General features: G+C 39.3%; 2 protein-coding genes and 1 pseudogene across 2 annotated transcripts; all 3 read left to right on the forward strand.

Moving 5' to 3' along the window:
• Positions 1-4,896: 4,896 nt before the first annotated feature.
• Positions 4,897-6,271, forward strand: LOC133708063 (probable jasmonic acid carboxyl methyltransferase 2; annotated as a pseudogene).
• Positions 6,272-8,007: 1,736 nt separating this feature from the next.
• LOC133710959 (nudix hydrolase 25) lies at positions 8,008-10,835 on the forward strand. Its single transcript, XM_062137110.1, has 6 exons — positions 8,008-8,207; positions 8,534-8,584; positions 9,004-9,096; positions 9,565-9,659; positions 10,254-10,365; positions 10,452-10,835. The coding sequence occupies exons 1-6, from the start codon at positions 8,142-8,144 to the stop codon at positions 10,554-10,556; spliced, it is 522 nt and encodes a 173-aa protein (XP_061993094.1). The 5' UTR covers positions 8,008-8,141; the 3' UTR covers positions 10,557-10,835.
• A 386-nt stretch (positions 10,836-11,221) lies between these two features.
• Positions 11,222-13,333, forward strand: LOC133710958 (uncharacterized). Its single transcript, XM_062137109.1, has 3 exons — positions 11,222-11,506; positions 11,690-12,073; positions 12,365-13,333. The coding sequence occupies exons 1-3, from the start codon at positions 11,285-11,287 to the stop codon at positions 13,058-13,060; spliced, it is 1,302 nt and encodes a 433-aa protein (XP_061993093.1). The 5' UTR covers positions 11,222-11,284; the 3' UTR covers positions 13,061-13,333.
• Positions 13,334-14,377: the final 1,044 nt, after the last annotated feature.

The following is a 14,377-nucleotide window of genomic DNA, read 5'->3' on the forward strand; positions in this document are numbered from 1 at the left end:
ACGGCCAGTGGGACAAGGTTTTTTTTTTTATTTTTTTTTATTTTTTTTTTTTTTATAAGTAATTGAATTCAATAAGACAATGTGAATCAAGGTTTAGACATGCGGCTCAAGTATAGTCGCCTAGACACAAATTTTCTTTCAAATCCTTTGGGCAACCTTACTGAAATGGCCAGGTGGGGGAGGGCGAACAAGAGAGGCAGAATCCATTTTGGCATGAGCTACTCCCACATAGTGGTTTAGGCCCATTTGCACGCACTTCTGAATTCAAGAACCTGTCATGAACGTTGTCCCCTTTCTAGACACCATTTCACATAGGCTATACTTACTAAGATGAGAAAGGTCATAAGTGTGAAGACAGTTCAACAAGTGTTAATAAAAGCCGCCCTTAACCTTAAGGGACCTGAACTAGGCACCAATAAGGAGTTTAGGCCAATATTAACAAAAGAGACTTCACCTATTCCGTTATGATTCACAACCCCTTACCAAATTCAATTTTTTTTTTTTTTTTTTTTAACTGATTTTTTTTTTTTTTGAAAAGAAAACTAGAAACGAAAAAATTAACAGAAAATTAAAAGCAAAGAAAGAAAGAAAGAAGCTAGCAGCACCATGTTTGGCTAACCTCTAGAAGACCACGGGGGAGGCCATCTATGCTTCATTCCAAGCTCCGATGTATCAAAATTGGTAGGGTAAAAATCCCTCCTGTGAGAGCTCATAGAAAAAGAACAAAGACACTTCTCGTTGAAGAATTTTGAGGAATTTGGCTCGTGAGAGGGGTAATCTTGCCCCCCAAGTATCTTTGTTGGTTGACGAAGCATGATCTTCAATTGTAATTTGAGAGATGACGGTGTCCCAAGATCGGCTTTGTCGCCAACTGTCGCCAACTTCTCTTGATCAAAGGGATGATCATGGGTCATATCTTGCCCCCCATGCATCTGATCAGTAGCCACGTATTTGGCTTGATCAGTGGAGAAATCAGATATTTGTTCAGAGACAATTGTATTGTCAGAAGAACAATCTTGTTAATGACCTTTTCCATGCACAACCTCTGTGTAAGGTTGTGACTCACCAGTGAGACTCTTAGGTTGATTGCCACCAATAGGCAAGTTAGTCTCAGAAACGACCTCTTCGCGAGCAGGTTTTTGACGTCCCAATTCGCCTTGCTGCGAATTAGCCAAGCTGGAACCTTCCTCGCGTAAGGTTGTGAACTCAGATGTGATGTTCGCGGCATGTTGAGTGGTCTGTTTGTCGCTGCTCAAGAAAGGCTTATAGAATTGTTCTCTAGCTTCTCGAGCGTTCTGCTCAATTTCTTGGTCCCAATCGCGAAACCTCTGCTTTATTTTTGCGATCAAACTGGCCATGTCCCTGGCTCGCTTTTCTTTTTGCCTCTCGACGTTGGCTATGATGATCGCCAGCTGTTCCTCAATGCTTGCCCCCTCTGGGATGGGAATAGGCATAAACTCATCATTAATGGCAGTATCGCCAGTGGTGGCAACATTGACCATCTATTTACTTTAGGAATTTCTTTTGGTAAAGATTTTCCTCTGGCATCCCAATGATGGTGAACACAAAAAGACTCTGATGTTGTCCCACTGGGCGTGCCAAAATGTTTGGCTCCAGTTTTGCTGCAGCTGGTCAACAGTCTCTTTTCTGCGCGGTCGTGCCAGCACCGTTCGGGTGCGGTCGTCGGGGGTGTCCCTTGACCTGACTTCTTTCAAGCAATTGTGGACGAGGAGAGCACCAACCTCGTCGTGGGATTCTTTGTGCCTCGTGGTGAGGACTTTGCTGAAGTTTCTTCTTGTTCACACAATCGATACTCAATGTTGTTGATCGAGCAGAGCGACATCACCGGGAAATGTTGAGATCTTGCTAAAGCGTGACTTTAGCTTGGCTGGGTTGCTAGGGCGTTACCCTTGCTTGGCTGGTTCTGTAACCGTTGTGGTCGCGGCACTACCGTCGGCTCCCGAGGAGACTAGGACCGAAGCACGTTGACAGAGGGTTTGGTGGCACTGAAAGTCGGCTTCTGAGAAGAGTAGGACTAGGAGTGTGATCACCGCTAAGAGAAAGAGAAAGAGAGGGAGAGGAGTTGCTCTTAGAGAGGTTTGCTCTAGAGAGAACTTAGATCATCTTAGAGATGTTGTTGTTGAATGTGAATGTGTGAATTGTGTTTCAATGTAACCTCTATTTATAGGCTACCATGCCAACTACTTTGGCATTAAACAAATGAAAGTGGAGCACTAATTGGAGATAAGGGAGGTGGAGGTGTAGGTGGAGCACTAATAGGAATGATGAATTTGGGAGATAAGGGAGGTGGAGATGGAGGTGGAGCACTAATAGGAATGATGAATTTGGGAGATAAGGAAGCACTTTCGGCTCCTTTATTCCTTCATGTATATCTCCATCAGAAATTCAGATTCTGGCCATGATGTCTTCATAAAAAATGTTCCACTATGAATCTAGATCATGCTGACCAAATTTCAGAGCTTTCTTTCATGTGGTTGGGCCGAAAATGCTGCTGGACCTCTTATAGGTCCAGTTTTCCAGTTTTGCTTCTGTAGAAAATTGGGCTGATTGTTTGAAGGCCTTCTACTCAAAAAAAGCTCTTGCACTCTTCATAAGAAATGATACTTGGGCTGTCTAGAATGGATCTGGAAAGTTTCAGCACATTTCGATTTCATTTGGTTAGTCTGCCACCCCTCCTTCCTTGTCTAGCTCGGTTTTTCCTAGCCGAAGTAGGAAAATATGCTAAAGTTGACTTGTCATACTTCCATAGTAGGCTTTATTTAGCCTCTAAATATATATTTCGAGCTTGTCGACAATATATAGCTTGAGCCACTGACATTGGCTCAATTTCTCCAAGACACGCCTTGTCAGGCCAAAATGTTCATTTTGGGTCCAAACACAGGTATGTCTTGCATACATGTGCATGCTTGTAAAGTGGTTAGGACTGAACTTGCCTTTAAATCCTATTGTAGGATACGATCCTATTTTCAATCCTATTATAGGATACGAACCTCTTTTCAATCCTATTGTACTAATCTGTGAATTTTCATATGGTTTTATCCAAAGCATTCAAACTTTCTTAAATTGGTTTATGGGCTTTTCTAAATGATAATTCTATTTTAATCCATGCTTTTTAAAAGACGTCATAAAGCCCATGTACATCAGAAACCCTAGCTCGTACTCTCCTATATATATGTTTCTCTTAGGGTTGTTCAAGGTGTGGAACATATCAGAATATTTGGTCGTTGCCTTCTTGAGAGTTTTCTGCCTTTATCTTCAGAAAGCATTGAGCTAAAGCTTCATGTGAGAATCCTTCATAAGCTGTTCCTTGCTTAGGTTTTGAAGGATTATCAAATCCCAAGCTTTTTCTGTCAAAAAAGTTTTCTGGTTTTATGCTTCATGTGTGTTGGTAGTTCATGCATGATTTGTGCCTTGAGGTGATTGACAACCGAGGTGAGAGTTGTGCCATCTCAAGATTGACAAAGGAGAACAAGTTCGCTGATCTGAAAGTAGCAAAGACGAGAAGACACCGCTGCCCACTAGATTGGTTCTAGTAGATGAGTTGTGTAAGATCTTTATGTACTTTCCTATTCATATAGTGGATTGTTCACCGGCATAGTGCCCGCAGTTGTTTACCTCTTTGGAGAGTTTTAATGCGTTAACAGATCTTGTGTTGTGTGTGATGATTTTACCTTGGATGGTTTGACGAATTGAATAAATCATAACATAATCAAAGATCTGCAGTTTCGATTAGGATTCAAGTTATACTGCAATCCTATATTAGGATGCGAACATGCCTGCACTCCTAGCTAAGACTAATTCCTAAAGTTGTTGACATACTGATCAGTTTTGTTAGTTGTGAGAAATACATATACATTTTGTAATTACAATTCTCATTCTTCGATGCGTGTGTATTTGCTCCTAGTGGAATCATTGCATTCAATAACATATATAGAATTTATATCGGTTTCTGAAATCTATATATAGCTTGTAAAGGATTAAATGATGGTCACTGTTCCATAGCATCCAAATATTCGATTCACAGCTTTTATTTTTCTTAAACAATTAGGGAAGTGCATGTAAAGAGTACGTGGATTCCAACTCGAGAAATGTATTTAAACGCAGCCTCATATACCTTCTAATATTAAGCTCTTATATGTTTTAATGGAAAATTTGTCGATAAGGCCCACCTCAATTATATTTTTGCAGCAGCCCTCTAAATGTTCAGGACTCACCCTGAACGATTCCGGACAGCATATGTTAATATACAGCTATCTCCTAGTACATTGTCCTATTTCATGTAATATTTACTACTTTGAAGACTCATGTTACTACTTTGATGACTCATATAGCAACTAGAAAAAAGTCCTCATTAAGGTAAATAAGGTATTCGTTAGAGTAAAGTAGGTAACTAGAGAAAAGCCCTTATTAAGGTAAATTAGCTTCTCATTTAAGTAATTATGTCCTAAATATGATAATTGTAATAGGTTCTCATTTGAGTAATTAAGTTCTAAAAGTGATATAATTGTGTGTATATCATACGTTAACATATTGGAAAATTTTCCAATGCTTGTAAGACTGTAACAAGAAAATAATGTATGATATTGATTAATATGATCTTGCCATCTTGGTTTTCCAACCATGTCTAATAATTCATATGATCTTCCATTGGACGATGCCGAATCATAAAGGATGGGTCCTTTTTGTTTTCATCTTTTCGGAGGACTGTACCTGTGATAAGTTGGGCATGGCGAGCGAAAGATTTTTTGTTTTTTCTTCAAACTACCTGTGATATAATGGTGATAAGTTTATATATCAACTATACTACTCTACCCAAATTAAGCTATATATCTAGCTTATATATAGCTATATATATATAGCTAGCTAGACGCAGAGATGGAGGTGGTGACGCGACTTACGCAAGTACTTCACATGAACAAAGGCGATGGTGAGACTAGTTATGCCAGAAACTCCACTGTTCAGGTGATCATCCATCGTATATCGATCCATTGTTTTTCCTCATTTTTCTTTTACCATTTTTCTTTTCCATTAGTGTCTTACTGTTAATTTGCTGCAGAGAAAAACAATATCTATCGCCAAGCCAATCATTGAGGAAGCAGTACTAGAAATCTTGGGCTCAAATGTCATGGGAATAGAAAGCATGGGAATAGCAGATTTGGGTTGCTCATCAGGACCCAACACCTTCCTAGTCATCTCGCAGATCATCAATGTCATACATACTAGATGCAGCACCGGTCTTGATCATCCGTCGCCAGTAACAGAGCTTAGAGTATATCTAAATGACCTCTTTAGCAACGACTTCAACTCCGTCTTTATGTCACTCCCATCATTCTACAACAAACTGAGACAAGACTATGATAATGGTCGTGATCCGGATTAGCATGTCATACATCCCTTGATTTCTGCTGTGCCCGGTTCGTTTTATGGTCCACTATTTCCTAAAAAGAGTTTGCACTTTGTTCACTCTTCTTTTAGTCTTCACTGGCTCTCTCAGATCCCCGATGGCCTAAACAACAAAGGCAAGATTTACATTTCTAAGAGCAGCCCACAGTGTGTGTTGGATGCATACTCCATGCAGTTTCAGAAAGACTTTTCGGTTTTTCTGAGGTCTAGGGCACAAGAAATAGTTAACGGAGGTCGAATGGTGTTGTCCTTCTTGGGCAGGCCATCCTCTGACCCCACAGCTGATCAGGGCACTTTCTACCAGTTCGAGCTCTTAGCCCACGCATTAATGGACATGGTGTCCAAGGTAAGACTCGATCATTTTATCCATAGCTTCAATCTTCTTGCATGCTTCGTATAAAAAAATTTCTAGATCAGTCACTACCTAATTATCAATGTTATTTTCTATTGTTCCAGGGCCTTATAGAAGAGGAAATGGTTGATTCCTTCGACATGCCCTACTATACTTCATGTGCAGAGGAATTGAGTTTGGTGTTACAAGAAGAAGGGTCTTTCATCAAGGACCGCCTTGAAGCATTCGAAGTGAATTGGGATACTGGTGCTGCTGATCTCGATCATAACATGCCTAACGTTAGGCCTAACGGTGCATTTGACGATGATCATACAATAACAAGCAGCGGGCAGCGAGTGGCCAATAGCATAAGAGTCGTGGCTGAGTCAATGCTTAAATCTCGAGATAATGGATGAGGTGTTTCAGAAATATGCAGAGCTGGTTAGCAGGAGCTTATCAAATAGTACCAGACCCAATTATACGGTGTTGGTCATTTCACTCGTTAAAAAGAACTGAATTAACTTGGACCATGAATTTCTTATTTCTCTGAGCATGCAATATTTAGTATTTAGTGATCTGTTGTTTATCCCAAGTATACGAACCCAAAATTAAGTCAAGCCCAACTCAATCAAAACCAATTATATCAGCCGAAGATGAAAAAAGCCCATTACCCAAATAAAGGAACGAACTCAACGAAGCATGTCCCAAAAGAGGAAGGACTTGCTTTAGTATCTTAAAGCACTTCTAAATTCACAAAACACAGGATCAAAATCTCCTATCAAGTTTGAAATCGAGAGTAACAACAAAGAAATAATCGCAATTTTTTTTTTTTTTTTTTCGGTTCTTTGGCAACTGATTGCAATAGATCAATTATCAAGTTCAGAAGAATAACTTTATAAATTTAACAGATATATAAATTTCAAGAGACTGTCTTCACATTCACATTCATTTTCGACCATTTGGCTTTGATCAACTGTAACATATTCCTTCCTTATGAATGCCAGACGCTCCGGCCTCGTAACATTTATCTTTGGGCTCCTTTGTAACCCAAAGAAAGCCCAACAAAACCCGTTGGGCATAGTTGAAAATTGAGCCTCTCATAGCTTATTGGGGAAGTACAGCTCGGTTGAGATTTGAGAATTGAATAATAACAAAAAAGATGTAATGATATGATGAATAAAATAAAGGGAAGTGCACTTAGCCTTTTTCTGAAAGTCAACGCCCCCTCCACGCCCACTACTTTTTTATGTTGCGTTTTTTGTCTTTTAGCGCTGCTTTCTCTCTCTTTCCGCGCATAATGTTCAGCTCATTGACTTTAAATCTACGTCGCCATCACTAAGGACTCTGCTCCCAAGCGCACGCCCTCACGCTCTTACCGTGGACTTCACCTCTCCTTGTGCAGTTTCCAATCCCCATCAACTCCATCTAGGTTGAACGTTGACCATCTTCATCAGATCTTGCGTCATGCAATCGGATTATTAGCTTTGTCCGACCCCTCCATGTATAAATTTTAGATAATTCTACCCGCGCAGGCCGCACACGAGATTATATTTATAACAGATAACGTAGCCAAAAATCTCACTTAGAATAATTAAATTTTATTAATTAACAAATTAAATTTCAATCATTCTCTAACAATAACACAATCCTTTATCCTAAAAAAAAAAAAAAAAAAAACAATAACACATGCTGTTGAAGTGTAGTATTTCTTATAGTTGTACAAATAAAAATTGAAAGACCATCAAATTATGTTGAATAGATTTTGGGATTTGAGATGCAAGATAAATATAGGAAAGAATGATGTTACTTTAATTTAACATATTAACAAATCGTAAATGATGTTATAGATATATAACAATAAGGTCAGAAAACATGGAAAGAATTAAAACAAATTGAATAAAGTAAATTGATTGTGTAAATTTTTAATTCATCTCATAAAAATTGAAGAATAATTAAACCTAATTACGGATTTTCTAAAATTTGATAAGGATCAATTGACCCTCATTGCTCTAAGCTAGTGCCAAACTCAAGGCCTAACCGCTACTATTGGATGACAATTAAATTTTGTAAATCGGATGTATCACGTCACGTGAGAGTCGCTTCATTGATAAAGAGCTCATTATAGAGAAGATAGGAGCGTGCGCAGCAGAATACTGTAACTTTGTGGCGTGAGTCAGTACTCTGTCATGGTCAACGTCACTAATTCCCACAAAGGTTGTTTTACTTTTATTAATTATAGTGGGGGGTGCTTCTGATCTTCCCAGCAGAGTCGTAAAGCATTTATTTTTACTCTCTTCTTCTTCTTCTTTTCTTTTTCTTCTCAAAGTCTGAGCCTCTGAGCCTAAGCTAAGCAATCAATCAATTTCAAGCAGAGAAAGAAAGAGCAATGGAGGATCTGCCCTCCGGTTACCGTCCCAACGTCGGCGTTTGCCTCATTAACTCCGATAATCTGGTAATCTTCTTCTTTCTTCTTCCTTATCTCTTGCTTTGAAATTTTATTCTATTCTTGGCTCTGTCTTTTGCTGCTTAGATTTCTCTCTTCTTCTGGTGGGGTCAAAATTTAATCTTGCTCTTGTTACTATTACTACTGTGTTAAAGATTTGATCTTTGACAATTTTGCATCAATAATTTTTTAGATAGCTATACATACTATTTGGAGTAATCTCTGCTTTCTTGCACTGTTTGTGTTTTTATTCTTTTATTTTTTTTAGTTGTTAGCAGTTCTTATATTGTGAATTTGGAATCAGATTGTAACTGTTGTGAGAATTTTTGCTGCAGATTTTTGTTGGATCAAGATTGAATGTTCCCGGAGCATGGCAGATGCCTCAGGTAGTACTCCAACTGTAGTTAATTGCAAACGCATGATAGGATTGTTAATCACTATCGAATTTGCGATTACTGGTCTGTCTAAAGTCTAAACCTTTCTTTGTTTACTGAATTCTGTTTAGATAGTTACCTAATTTTCGTATTTCAAACCCTTGAATCAATGGGAACATTTTACCAACAGAGTGACTCTGTCAAGCTCTCTTCTGTGTGTAGACTATAGAGCAAATTAAAGTGATCTTGGTTGTAGTACTGCGTGTTACAAAACCTAAATTTTGCGGCAGCCAAGGCTGAGTTTTCTCTGGAATTGTTTGCTTTGTTTAAATCTTTGAGAGCCGGTCTCAGTTCTGCTGTTTTGTCGAATTCTTTGAGTTTGGCTTAGTTGTGTAAAATTTGATAATTGATTTTTTGGTCTTCAATCTCAGGGCGGTATTGAAGATGGCGAAGAACCCAAATCAGCAGCTGTTAGGGAACTACGAGAAGAGACTGGGGTAGTGTCTGCTGAAATTATAGCTGAGGTTTGTTTACGGAATCAGTACCATTAGTGTTACAGTGAATGTAAATGTGCAGGTTATTTATGAAAGTGATGTCATGATTCCATATTTTCATCCTTAAATAGCTCTAATAATATTGGATAATTTCAACTCTTGATGTGTCAGAAAAAAAAGATTCGTGTTTGAGAGAATGTTAAATACGTAAGACAAAATGATAAAGAAGACGGACCAGGAAAGATTCATTTTTGAGACTAACCATTAGGATGTTGTGGTACAAAGTTCAGGCGTCTTCGACATTCATTATAGGTAATAGATTCTGGAGTGTGAAAATACTTTGGTAGTAGAACTCAAGTGTCTTGAAGTAATTCCTTGTATAGAATTCAAAGCATTTCAAGTTATAATAAAAAATGATGCGTCCCAGTTTGATAAGTTTACAGCAGCTGAAATACCATATCAGTTGGTGTACTTATGAGTGAGGTTATGTATTGACAGGTTCCAAAGTGGTTGACATACGACTTCCCACCTGCCGTGAAGACCAAAGTTAATCGTCTCTGGGGAGGTGAATGGCATGGGCAAGCACAAAAATGGCATGTTGTTCTTCCTTCACATGCACACACTTTATTTAAGACCTGCCTTCTTAAGCTTGCAACTTGTCTGCCAAAACTCCTTTCTCTGCTTCTGTCTGGACTATGACAATAACTGCCTGCAGCCAACTTTCGTTTCTGCCCTTATGCAACATGTTTTCCATAATAGTTGTTATTTTCTTTAATTTCTTCAGATGCACTCTGCTGTTTATCCTTTTAGGATATAGATCATGTTACTGTGGATCTGTAATTCATGATTCTTGAATTCTCAACATGTTTAGTGACTCTGGCTATCTATCTCATTTGAATTCTCAGTGGATGGGGCATGATCATATGCTTTGAGTCACTTCTGAAGACCTATGAAACATGAAGTACCTTTCTATGTTATGTTCAGGCTTCCTCTGTCAGTGAGATTATGAACAAATTAAACTTGTTTGATGCTATCTTTGAGTTGTTAGAAGTTGCTTCCTTTCCTTCTTTAAATGTGTAACTTTATCTTTAAGCCATCTGCATACAAAAGTATTTGAAATTTGAATGGATGTAAGTGATAGGTACACAAGTTTTTGTTGCCTGACAATGAATTTGGGCCATGGACAGGTTTCTTATGAGATTCACAAATGATGAGAGTGAGATCAACTTAGCTACTGGGGAAGCTGATGCAGAGTTTGCAGAGTGGAAATGGGCGAGCCCTGAAGAAGTTATTGAGCAGGTACAGCCGAACATAATCCTTTTGGTTAATCAAGTTCATCATTATGTTTATGGACATACTTAGATATGTGAGATTACTGATTACAGGCAGTGGACTACAAGAGGCCAACATATGAGGAAGTTATGAAGACCTTCAAGTCGTACTTGGACGGAAGTGGATTATCTGCAAAATGTAAATCAACAAAATGGTGAATCTTCTGGGTGTGGTTGTGTAGTTATAAGTCCATCTTCTTGAACTCGTTTTACCAGTACTGAAATTTGGATCAAGTAAAGTAGGATTCTTGCTTTTTGTAAATGAGAATGAGAGAACTTTAAGTTAGATCTTTGCATTGTTCGTAAGTTGCAACAATAAAGTCTTTGTGGAATGACTTGTTTCCTCCACTCTCCAGCGGGTTTTGCCTAGAATGGCGATTGTAGAGTGTATCAAATTTAAATGGAAAAAATGCCGAAAAAGGTTTTTTGCCCTTTGAATCCGTAGTAATCTCCACTTGATCCTCTGCTTACATTTTGGCTTGAATCCTACTTCAAAACTAAATCCCAATAAACCTTTCGAGATTGTAAAATAACACGTACCACAATAGAGTGCTTGAATGAGCGAACTAGTTGCCGATGTTTCCTAGAAAATGAGTGCTTCAATGGGCGGTGCTTGCTTTATTTTAGAGTACTATCCAAGATATTTGCTCTGTTTCATCCTAATGAGGGCTGATCCCATCTGTACTTCAATATTACTGTGACCTGGTTTCATCGTTGACCTTCAGGTGTGGGAGAGGAGTCAGAGGTGTTATTTATTTTTTTATTTTTTAATATTACTTTTAGTTTTTTAACCTGGTCAAGTCCAAACGTTGGACAGAATCGAAAATAAGAACTAAACTTGGGTAAATCTATTTCAAGTTTCAAAACACAAATCTCTTAAAACCCTAATGGCAATCCCAAAACCTCAGCATCCCCTTCTCTTGGAACAGCAAAGGCAAGAACGCATAATGTGCAAACTCCGAGACGCCGTTTTGGCACGTGTGGCGGCGGCGGAGGCAGGAGCCTCCAAACCCATGAACACCGCCGACCACATTAACTCCGTCGTCGAACGCCGCCTCCAACAGCTCATCCCTAGTGTCTACACTCCCACTCATCCGCCTTATGCCTCGGTAATATCAAAAACTCTAAAGTACTGTACTTTTTTTCGAAAACAGATTTTGATTCTTCAAAAGTACAATTCTTGTAGAGTGATCTAACTTTTAGAAGTATGAAGATTATGCATGCCTTTGAAAAAAGTCATGGGTTGTTGTGATTGAAATTGATTTTTTTTTTTTTTTTTTGTGGGAATGCAGATGATACAAAGGGCAATAGAGGAGTTGAATGAGGAAGGAGGAGGTGTGAGCGAGGTTGCAATATCGAAGTTTATCAAAAGGGAATACGAGGATTTGCCGTGGGCGCATGAGGGTCTGTTGAGGCTTCATTTGAAGAAGCAATGTGAGATTGGGGTGCTTGTGTTAGATGGTGGGAGGTATAATTTTAATTTGGTTAAGGATGGTGATGGTGGGGCTTCTGTTGATGTTGAGACAGAGTCGAGGAGGAGAAGGCGGCCGGGGCGGGGTAGAAGAGGCCGGGGTAGATGGCGTGGCAGGGAAGAAGCGGAGCGGATTAATGAAGCATTTGAAGAAGAGGGGATTGAAGGAGGAGAAGGCCAAGATGAGGTGATGGGACAATCTGAGGTACTATTTCTTGTGATACTTGTGTGCCTTTGGTTCCTCTACATTCTTATTTTCTTATGTGGTAAATCATTGTTGTAACTTGTTAGTGTCATTGTTTTGACCTTCACTTTGATCTTGTTGAACAATGCTGCTCTTGATGTGAACATAAGTGCATATTTGCTAGTTGTGTCTTCATTTTTTGCCCATTGATTTGTGGCTACATGCATTTTTTTGTTTTAGTTGTTAGCAGATAAGTATATTAATGCTGATAGCAACAATCCTTGTGTGTGTAATTTCTGTTTGACAATGCAGAGGCCAAACATGGATGAGGTGGAAAAGGCATTACTGGCATATATCAAATCGCATAACCGGGGAGAAGCAAACGAAGATGAGATGATAAAAGAACAGATTCGAGCAGGGGTGGGTGAAGATGAAGTTATAAAAAACAATAACCAAAGAGAAGAACAGCAAAGTGGAGAGGAGCCACAATCTCAGCATGATCAGCAACAACAGAAATCACAAGAACAAGGCCAAGTAAAGCGGCGTCCAGGGAGACCTAAAGCTAATAAAGTTGGGGATGTAGGTACTCTGGAAGTGGTACCCTGTGCTCCTGAGGAGCAGCCTTTGAGGCGTCGAGGGAGATCAAAAGCTAAAAATGATATGGATTTAGGTACCAATGCCGAAGTACCCTGTGCTGTTGAACCTCCTAATGAGGAGCAGCCCCAGAGGCGTCGAGGGAGGTCTAAAGCTAAACATGATATGGAGGCAAGTACTAGTAGTCTAGTACCTTGTGCTCTTGAACATCGACAGGAAGAGCAGCCACCGAAGCGACGAGGCCCAGGGAGACCTCCTAAACCAAAGCCAGATTCAGAAGCTACCTTGACAGTTTTGTCAAGCTCAGATATTCCGCATCACTCTAAGCAACAACAGCCCCTGAGCCAAGCAACTAAGATGAGGTTTTCTAAACCAAAGCGAGGCAGAGGGAGGCCTCGAACCCTCAGAAACTGATATGCTGCAGCTGCAATCACATAGTCGAGATTGGGGAAGACCTCCAAAATTGCACTGAGGAACATAGAAAAGATTGTTACCTGAGCGTGAGCCTGCAGCTTTAGTAGATTGCAGTACTAATTTATTCTTTTCACTATGCAATAACGTAACCATTAGAGTTGTGTACTCTACCAGGAATGATCACAGTTTAGGAATAACACGCATCACCGAATGATATTCTGATGTTTTCTTCAAAAATAAATGTTATATTAGTCATTTGATTCAAGATGTTCATCACTGAAGCAACTTGCAGTACCAAAACTCTACTTGCTAATTTTCTATCCTACATCGTGATTTACATCTGTTTCATTGCTGTAATTAGGTAAGCTGGGAAGGTGACACACTGAAGCAAATTGCAGTACCAAAACTTTACTTGCTAATTTTCTATTCTACATCGTGATTTACATCTGTTTCATTGCTGTAATAAAATAAACTGGGAAAGTGACAGACACAACAGTCAAAAATGTAGTGAAGAAATTGGAGCATTACCCAGTATGTATTAGCAAATGTGTGCAAGTAGATTAGACTTCACATTTCCACCGTCAATCAAGCGTGACATAATATGGTCAAAATATATATATGAATTCCCCGTTTTGATACCATAACAGAAATCGATTTAAGGGTCGGAGAATGAAGACCATTTTCAATTTCTAATACAAGTTACACTCCAAACTCCGCTGTCTAGTGTGACATAATTCTGTAACAGCTAAACACGTATATGTTTGCTGTTTAATAGGGGAAATGATCATTTACCCAATTTCAGCTTAAAAATTGCCCCCTTGCCCCACTAACAGTTTTTTAACCCCATTTACCCAAAACATTTAAGAGATTATTTCCCTAATAGCCAATTAATTCTTTTTTTATTCTTTTTATTTATTTTTGGGACTTTTTTGCCCTCTCCTTCTTTCTCACTTAGAGAGAAAAGTCATCCTCCACTTTGCTGTGCTTCGGTGACCAGTGGCCGGACTCCGGCGACCGATGACCGGAATCCCCGAATCCGGCTACCGGACCGGTGACCGGATTCCGGCGGCCGATTTTATTGCCCCCTAATAATACCCAGTAATCATATTATTGTCTCCCAGTAATCGTATTATTGCCCCCCAATAATCGTGTTAATGCCCCCCAATAATCGTATTATTGCCAACACATATACAACACAAGCTGAATTGTAAACAAACAATGAAAATAAAAAGAAATGATTTGGGCACCCAGGAAGCTCGTCGACTGGAATCGATTGACTGTATAGGCTTCTTCGTCGAGGCCCAATTGTTCTCCACC

Source organism: Rosa rugosa, chromosome 5 (assembly GCF_958449725.1).
Source record: "Rosa rugosa chromosome 5, drRosRugo1.1, whole genome shotgun sequence".
Taxonomy (NCBI): Eukaryota; Viridiplantae; Streptophyta; class Magnoliopsida; order Rosales; family Rosaceae; genus Rosa; species Rosa rugosa.